At 31.3% G+C, this 9,488-nt stretch overlaps 1 protein-coding gene across 2 annotated transcripts; it reads right to left on the minus strand.

Moving 5' to 3' along the window:
- Window positions 1–1,599: 1,599 nt before the first annotated feature.
- LOC133822782 (transcription factor bHLH30-like) lies at window positions 1,600–4,489 on the minus strand. 2 transcript variants are annotated; one of them, XM_062255225.1, is made up of 3 exons: window positions 4,101–4,443; window positions 3,208–3,774; window positions 1,600–2,328 (listed from the first exon to the last, which is right to left on the minus strand). In XM_062255225.1, exons 2-3 carry the CDS (start codon window positions 3,730–3,732, stop codon window positions 1,837–1,839), a joined length of 1,017 nt encoding a protein of 338 aa, XP_062111209.1. In that variant the 5' UTR covers window positions 3,733–3,774; window positions 4,101–4,443; the 3' UTR covers window positions 1,600–1,836. The 2 variants fall into 2 exon arrangements, with proteins under 2 accessions (XP_062111209.1, XP_062111208.1); XM_062255224.1 differs by having other exon boundaries at window positions 3,208–4,489.
- Between the last annotated feature and the right edge of the window lie 4,999 nt (window positions 4,490–9,488).

Consider the following 9,488-nt stretch of genomic DNA (forward strand, 5'->3'; position numbering starts at 1 on the left):
CATTTTCTGTAATATTAATCTTAATTAAATTTTTACCATTATTATTATTCTTTCTGAAAAAACATTCTGCAATTGTTTGTACAATAAATATATATATATAGCCAACAAATAAAAGGAAAAATTGGTACAACATACGACAATAAAACGTAAGAATTAAGATAGTATATACGCACTTAGAGTTACATGCCGGATGGCCCTACTGTATCTCAGTGTTTTGTCGTACAAAGCGTGCATTCTGTGAGTGAGAATGTTTATTCTGTTAGTCATGAAAACATTATACACATATATATATATAATTATTCTTGTCTGACTCTTAATTATGTTATATATAAGCATAAGAATTAGGAACTCTCTCCATCTCGAATTATTATTATTGTTAGTAGAACCACTAGAGCGAGCTTAAATATCATCTCGAATATCAACTACTTACCATTTTCACCATATTCTTACTATTCGAATAAATTAAATGCTCTCTAAATTTCTATGCATACATGACGAACTATTTATATGTGTGAATATATATGTATATTATACAGGACGACTGTATCTACATGCATGCAGTACATGTCATAACATAGTCCTATATGATCACAAATTATCCTATATATGTATTTATACGAACTATATATTAAGTATAAGCAGGTATATAAACACAAGGAAAAATTAAATATAAATACAAAAGTAATATATTTAAAACATTGTTTACCTTTGCATGCATTCCAAGGATAACCGCAAGGAAAAATCCAGCCTAAAAATGATTAATCACATAAAACTGTTGGAAAAACAAGGGGAATAGATCAACATATATTATTGTAATTAATATCAACACTTTCAAACACAGAATCATCACACAAATGTACACTCCATCATATATACGTAAACACATAATCATTACACACACAAATGTACACTTCATAAGACGTTTCGATATAGCTAAATCAGTCAATCACAGCTCTTATACACTCGTCAATACAGAAAATGCCTGCCCTGACTTGGGTCTCTCTTCATTCAATAAATAAATATATATAAAAATCTCTTTAATTTTATTCATTTTGATGTGAAAACTAACCGGAAGAGAAGTAAACAAAACATACATATGTAATAATGTACGGATTGGAAAAATAAGGAGGTGAAACAATTATTGGTGGGACTGATGAGTGACTGAACTCTTATACGTACAATACACATAGCATAATAATAATGATGATAACTATACGTCGTCATGACCATTCATTCTTACGAATGACTATATTAATTCCCACTGCCAAGTACGAACGAGAACTACAGAACAAAGAGAGAGAAAAACAAGAAATAATTCACTAGAAAACAAATCCCAAACCCCACCTCTCTGAAAACTTTGAGTTTAAACCGGATCTGAGTTCTATCAAGTCCACATATTTCTATCTTCGGTCTCTTTATAAGGTTTTTTCTCTTCCCACGAAAAAGATCCTTCCCATATTCTTTGCCATAGTCCCAACAAACCAAAATCAATGTCCAAGGATTTGTTTCTCTCAGTTTCTATCTCTATCTCAGTTTCACTCATCATATAAATACATATATTATATATATATATATATAGAGTTTTGGCTAAAATGCAAGTACACAAACCACACCATGATTACCTATTTGCTCAACTGGTGGAAAATACATAACAACATGATTAACAAAACACGCCAAGTAAAAAAGAAAAAAAAAAAAAAACCACACCCCAACAAGAAAATAATGACAATAAAACCAAAAAAAAAAGTAGTACGTAAAATTATATAGGCCTTGATCTTGATAAAATAATAATACAAGACCTGTTATATAATGTGTTTCTTGTAGTTGTTTTTCTTTTCAAGGATATATATTGATGTTATTAGTGGTCCTTTGCCTCTTAACGCTCCCAGAAGAAGAATCCTCACTGGCCTTCTTCTCAATAACAGCCTTAAGAGCCTCCTGAATCGAGCTAATGCAGTACTGATGAGTCGGTTGATCTTGATCTTCATCGTCGTCGTCTTCGTCATCAGCGCCGGCACCGGAATCTTCATCACCAGTAATGAACAAGACGTTCTTTACTCGACCACCAAGTGTAGTTATCTCGGCTTTGAGAGTTCTCAAACGCAAAGCTTTCAATGTCTTGATAAGGTCCGGTAAGAGGTCGGACCTGTCCTCACAGCAAAGCGAGGCTTTGATAATGAAGCGGCCATCTTCATCAGAGGACGCGTCGTCTACGGTCAGTTCATCTGTTTCGGTAGGGACTGGACTGGTCTCAGCTATTAGAGAAGTCTGTCGTTTGAGCTCCTTAACATGTTGGATCACTTCTGCAAGTAGCGAAGCTTTGTCCGTCTGGTTAAAAAAAAGAAAAAGAAAAAAAAAAGATTAATATTAATGAAATGTGACAACGAAAAGAAGAGACGATTTGCTTCAGTTTGAATTCCGTTATGGTAGTTCGAGTTTTGATTGAGTATGTCTTTTTTTTTTTAAAAAGGTAAAAATATTAATAATTAAAATGACTGACTGACAATCATGCTAGTTTGTCTATGTTTAATATTTATTAAGTAATTATTCAAAAAAGAATTTATTTAATAAAGTTATTGGGTGTAATATATGTGGTGAATATCCGGCAAGAAATTTCCATGAGAAGCTTTTCAACTGCTCCTTGGTTCCTCTTTATCATATCAGCCGAGCGACATTAGCGCTTATTCCTTTTTTTTTTTTTTAACTCTATTTTTTCTCCTCGGAACTACCAAACGACTGATCAGAAAAGAGAATAAACCCAAAAGAAAACAAACAAAATAAAGATGAAAAAAGCTTTCTACAATATGTAATAGGTTTAAGAAAGAAACTACCAAAAGAAAAAGAATATATGCTCCTCTTCCTATCTAATGGTATAGGTTTTGAAATAAAAGCATACATATATTTATTATATGATGAGACCATCCTAACAAATTAGAATCTTAGGAAGATCCACAAAGATCTTGGATTAGAAAAAAAAAATAAAAGTTCACTATAAAACAAAACTAAACAAAAAGGGTGTATAATTAAAAAGAGTGCATATAAAAATACACCATGTTGTACGCGTGATAATATATATATATACACCGAAATATGTATATAAGAAAGTTTTTTTCTTTTAGAAATTGTTATGATGGTTTTTCAATTCACATGATTAGATTTTAAAAAAAAAGATTGGATTTTTATGTGTGTGAGTGTGAATAAACTTACTTTGGTGGTGCTGGGCAATAGGCTACGCAACTTGGCAAGATGGTTATTGATTCTCTCTCTTCGTCTCCTCTCGGCCTCGCTGTGACTCTTCGAAGCAGCAAGAGCCTTAGCATCCATGATTTCTTGGGCCGTCATCTTGCCCAACTCGGCCTGAAGCCCAAACGGAGCCGAACCGGGTTGAACAACCGGCCCGATGGTATCCGACAAGATTCTGAGGTGGTCGGACGAGGGATGATGATGTGAACCGTCATATGTAAACTGTAGCGAAGGAGCCCCACCGCCTCTTCTGTTCATGAAATTTGCGTAGGACGATGATGGTGGAGGTGGGGCAAGAAAGGGGTCGTGGTCTCGGACCGGGTTTGAGCCGAAGTGAGATGGATTGAAGGCGTGAACCGGAGGCAGTGACCAGGCCGTGGGCTGCAAGATTGGTGAGACTTCTGGAAAAAGTAAGGCTGACCTTCCACCTCCATTATAGATATGGTGATCACTGCTAATTTGATGGTCTTGTTGATGATGGTGATGCATGATCTGTTGGTGTTGATGAAGAAGAAACTGGTCTTGAAATCCCTGTATATTGTTTTGAATTGTTTGTGAACACTCAGCTTCATCTTCTTTCATCCCATATGACATCATCTTTCTCAATAATAATATTTCTTTGTGAAATAAATATATATATATATATATATATATATAGAAGGAACAAGTTTTTCTCAGTAGTGAAAAACCTAAAGTGAGAACTACAACACTGAATTAACTTGCTCCATATATAGTAAAAAATAATCTAGTACGCCTAAGGGTAAGAAGAGGGTATCGATCAAAAGGGAAGTAGAAAAAAAATATCAATACTTGAAAAGAATAAAGAAAATATATACAATATATATCTATACACAAACCTTGGTTGCTTTGAAAAAAAAAATGAAGATGTGATTGGAATGAATATAAGGGTTTAGCTAGGTTGATCAGTTTCTGTTTTTTTTTTGTTTCTTTCTTTCTCTCCCACTTCGATCTCTTTTCTTTTTGAGTTTTTTTTTTCTTTTTTCTTTTTTCTGCGACGCCTTTGTGAGAAGGTGCTGACCCCCCTTTTATCCTTCGTTTGGAGTTTCAACTAAGCTTTCCCTTTCCTTTATCTATTTCTCTTTCGTTGGTATCTTTTTTGTCTTCCTTTATGTATTTATATATTTTTATATAAATATATCTGTGAATATTACACATATATATGTTTTGATCTGTGGAACTCTTTCCACCACTCTAAATTTATAGTCTGTTGAGTACTACTACTGCTAGTCTTTCCTTTCCTTTCTTCTTACGGCATTCTCTAACCCGTCCCCTGTAGCTTTCAGGGGTATGTGGGCCGGGGTTTTGTTTTATTTTGTTTTTATATTTAAAAATAAGTAATCTTATCATTAAAAATAAAAATATAGTTAATTAATTAAATAACATTTTGTTTGTTACTTTGTGATTGGTCCAAAGCATATAATTACACTCTGTTAGTGCAGCGTAGAGAGAGAGAGAGAGAGAGAGAGAGAGAGAGAGAGGAGAATGGGAAACACAAGCAGAAACAAGAGTGAACACACAACACACAGATTGTCGACCGACCAAAGACCAAAAAGGCTGAGAGTATCATCATGATAAAAGGCTTAGCTAGCTAAGCCTAAAACCCTTTTCCATTTCTTATTTCTTATTTATTTTCTTGTTCAATATATGTTTAAAAAAATAAAAATGAAAATGGATCGGGCTTTCCTTTCCTACCTCGGTCAAGCCCCCACGTTCTTCCATACTCTTGGCTATTTCCACGCCACCCTTTCTGCTTCCCCAAGACCATGTAATCATTGTGTCTTGGAACACACTCCACTCCACTCCACTCCACTCCACTCCACATCTCTCTCTGTCTCTCTCTCTCTCTCTTTCTCATTCTCTCCGTTCTCTTCTTCGTATGTTTTTCTTGGTTTCAGGTAAACATTTATGTATCTATACATAATATTCATTCTAAGGTCTCGTAACTTGTTACACTTCTATATATGTGATTATATCAGTTGATTGCATGGCTTAGTAATTATGAGAGTTGAAGAAAATAAACATCATCTTTCTTTGGAATTATATGAAGATTTAATTTCATTTTAAGCAATGTGGGAAATTATTATAAGCCAATGCGATCATTTTTATACATGTGGTGTAGTTTTATAGCTGAAGGAGAAGAAATAGTTTGTTTGTATAACTTAAAAGAAGGTAGGAAGCATGCAAAGCTAGAGTTACTTTATTATAATTGCAGTGATCGAATAGTGCTTATATATTTCTTAAAGGCACTACATTATATATTTTTTCTTAATATATAGTACTATTGTATTGGTTCCAAAAAATAATGAATTCAAGTGTTGTAAACCCTTGTACTCTAAGTAATATGTACTCATTGCTATTCAAAGGTGAGATTTTGGGGCGAGGATCTGGTTGGAACACTTTTAAAGTTCTTGTAATTAAGACTATAAAACGCTGTCCAAGCATGTAAAAAGTTGAAAAGACAAAAAAAAAAATGTATATACTCTCCCTTGGATCTTTGTTTGGCTAAAAGCTGTCCTTCTTTCTCTTTTCTCTTTTTCTTCCCTACTTTAAATGCAGTTGATCTTTGGCTTTAAGAGTACTAATAATATTGCAACACTAAAATCTAAATCGCCTTCAAAAAAAATTATTTCCTTTTTCCCTTTATGAAGTAAACTAAACACCATGCACATATAGATGGTCTCATGAGTACTACGAGGAAATTTGGTGGTATCGTGACTGACCACAACTCCAATATTTATTAATGGAATATTAGTTGGTAACTTATAATAAGTTGATTAGAAAAACAAAAACAAAAATGAGAATGTAATTTATTTAATGTGATATATCTTCAATCTATATAAAAGTGTGTAGATAATATAAATTTTTTGTTTTATAATTTGTTTTTGTTAACTTTAACTAAATATTCTAAATATTTAATAGAATATACATTTAAAACTAATTAAAAATACATATTTATTAATTATATTAATATAAATTCATATATTATAATATAAATTTAAATTTAAATGTTATAACATATTATTATTATAATAATAAAAGATACAACATAAATATTTAATAATTATATTAATATAAATTTAAATGTTATAAAATATGATTATAATAACATATAATTTTAATTTTTTACTAATTATATTAATATGAATTCAAATATTATTTTGATAGTAATATTTTAATACAAAATTAAATATTTAATACTTATATAAATATAAATTTATATATTATAAATTAATAAATTTTATAAATAAAACTAAAAAAAAAACTAATTTTATCCATGTAATTAAACTTGTTAAAAGAGGCCCACATTCACAACACTTAGGAATTTCAACAAGAATTTAAATGTTTTATATAAAAAAAAATAATTGAAATATGGGCACGGCATTCAAAGCTGTTATTATAGTTACTTTGTCATGGCTGTGTTTCCTAATGTAAAACCAGGAGCTGTAGTACTTCTGCGGCTATTGGGTTGATGGTTGGGCCGAAAGAGGGTTTACATATCTTTCTTTCTTTATTTATTTATTTATAATTTTTTTTACTTATTACTCATTCAAAAGCGTCTTCAATTTTCATGTCAAATACAAGACAAAAGCTTCACCCTGGCTATTAAGCTATACATATAACTCATTGACTGCCAACATCTGAGTAATTACACTGTTAAATATATCAAAAGCAGCATGGCTTACAAGAAAGTAAAAGGAGAAGAACAAAAAAATCATTAACCCTACTACTCACCTTTTTTATTTCCCATCCCACTTTTCAACACCATAATTGTTTAAAGAGAGATAATTAGAAGAAAAAGAATGTACATATATATATATAAATTAAATTAATCCCTAAATATATACATGAAGACAATGCATTAAGTAAGTTAAGTACCTCTTCTCTTTTGAAAGTTTGATTGAAAAGGCTTTACCTAATTTTGCGATGTGTACTCCTTCAACAACTTTTTAAAAAAAATTGTGTTTACCGGAATGGAATATGGAAACCCATCAAATAATTTCTCAAGTACACACAAAAGAATATATATATATATATATTATATATAAATATATGTATAAGCAAAAGCTCATTCCCAATGTCTCCCTCTGCCGATTCTCCTTCCCTACATCTTTAGTACGGTTGTCTTCTTTTACCACATATGGCCAGTCATTAGCCACTATTTCTCCTCCTCTCTGCTACTACATTAATACTATTTGCTTCACCCAACATGTGAATAATCTTAACCCCTCCTTTTATTTTTCACTTTTGGGATTTATATATACATATTATAGCTATAGATATATGGAATGCATACACATACATACACACACATTTATATATAGACATATAATTTGAGAGACAAGACTTGGTCATTTTGTTTTTGACCCTTTGTGGTCACACGCATGGCTACTTTGGTCCCCATTCTTTTATACATATCTTTTCAACTTTTTTAATTTTTCTTTGGGTATCTCCTATTTTATTAATACTATATAGTAGTAGAGCACCCTATAACAGACCATAAATCAATATATTTAAATTTAATTAAAAAAAATTTTTGGCAAGCACTAATTCAAACATTTGATGATAGCTGCACCACCACTATGGTATATAGCCCACGAGAAGGCCCCCCCCCCCCCCCCTAATTTGCTTTGTGGGGTTTTTGATGACATCAGTCACACTCTGTCATGACGTTAGGGTTAATTTTCATCTTAGCTAGGCCTGATCAATCTCAATTTTCAAGCAATGTTTTTGTTTTAATTTTTAAATAATATAGCCAAATGTTAGTGCTTTTTATTATTAAAATGGCTCCAGAATCCCTCATGCCCTCGCATCGATATGAGTGGTCTTTGAATTCCCTCACATTGTACCAAAGTTCCATATTTCTTCTCCATCTTCATGAAAGGACCCTTAAAAAAATAAAAGAGTGAAATAATAATATGATTAAGAAACCTAATGATGTGAATATTTGATTAGGTGATTTTTCCAATTATAAGCTTTCTCAGTTCTCTCTCTAGATCTTTTTTTTATTAAATAGAAAAAGTTGTCTCTAGAACTCTTGTTGTAGTTACATAATAAAAAAATACTTGTTTATATGAGAAAAGAGAGAGAGAGAGAGAGAGAGAGAGATGTAGAAATTAAGGGTGGGTACCAAAGCATATTGGACCTACCTAAACATATGATATATCCTTTCACAACACTTTTTTGCTAGCGTATTATCTTTTTAGGTGTTTGAAACAAAGGCAAAATCCAACACTATTTGTTTTGTGGACGAAACAACAATCCAAAGTCATTACACTTCCGGCTAGTTTTTACTTTTGTCTTTTTTAGATGACTGATAACGACAAATTTGTCATTTTTAATTACAAGAATTTTCCAATCCATTAATAAACTAAAATTAAAAAAAAAAAACTTAATTCTTAATTGTTGAATGAAAATCCTTAATTTGGTGTATATATATAAATTATAATCATGTCCGCCATGAGACTATGAGACATGCTTGAATTAATCCTAACAGCAGGACCCACCTAAGCCTATGCTCTTGAGTTGTTTGTATGTATCATCAATCAAAAATTTTGGCATGCAGAAACAGATATAATTTCTAAAAGGAAATCAGTTAAGTTAAATTTTCAATTCTGAAGAGGTCAAAGAAGAGCCTTTAAGCTAAAGATATATATCTTATGAATAATAAAAATCAATTAGTTCTTTGTATATAATACATGCATGTTTGAAATATAATTATCAATAATGATACATTCTTGCTAGAGCAGCAATGCACCATAATGTTATAGTGAATTATGAGGTACTATTTGCCAATGGGTATAGATCTATATAAAAAACCAACTAATATAATGTAAGACATTGAGTAGATAAAACCTATTAATTGGGCTTTTTCGATTCCACGCCTAAATTTTAAAAAAAATCATGAATACTCCATCGACTCTCATAAAACTAATCATTTAAAAACACGTTTTCTCAGTGATTTTCTTTTTTCACGAGCCAATATGATTTCTAAAATCTAAAAAAAAACTTAATATTTTTCCCCACTCCATTGAAGTAACCATGCCTAACTGATTTTGCCATAAAATTTAGAGAGATTCGGATTTGTGTTTATTTATTAGGCCTCTATATATTCACTTTAAACTCATTACAAGCTAAACTAAATGTGTGTTATTTTAAATCGTAAAGAAATAATCGTTTGCATGTTTTAGTAAAAAAAATGTATTTAAAAATACAAAAAAATCGCC

This window comes from Humulus lupulus, chromosome 3 (assembly GCF_963169125.1).
Source record: "Humulus lupulus chromosome 3, drHumLupu1.1, whole genome shotgun sequence".
Classification (NCBI taxonomy): Eukaryota; Viridiplantae; Streptophyta; class Magnoliopsida; order Rosales; family Cannabaceae; genus Humulus; species Humulus lupulus.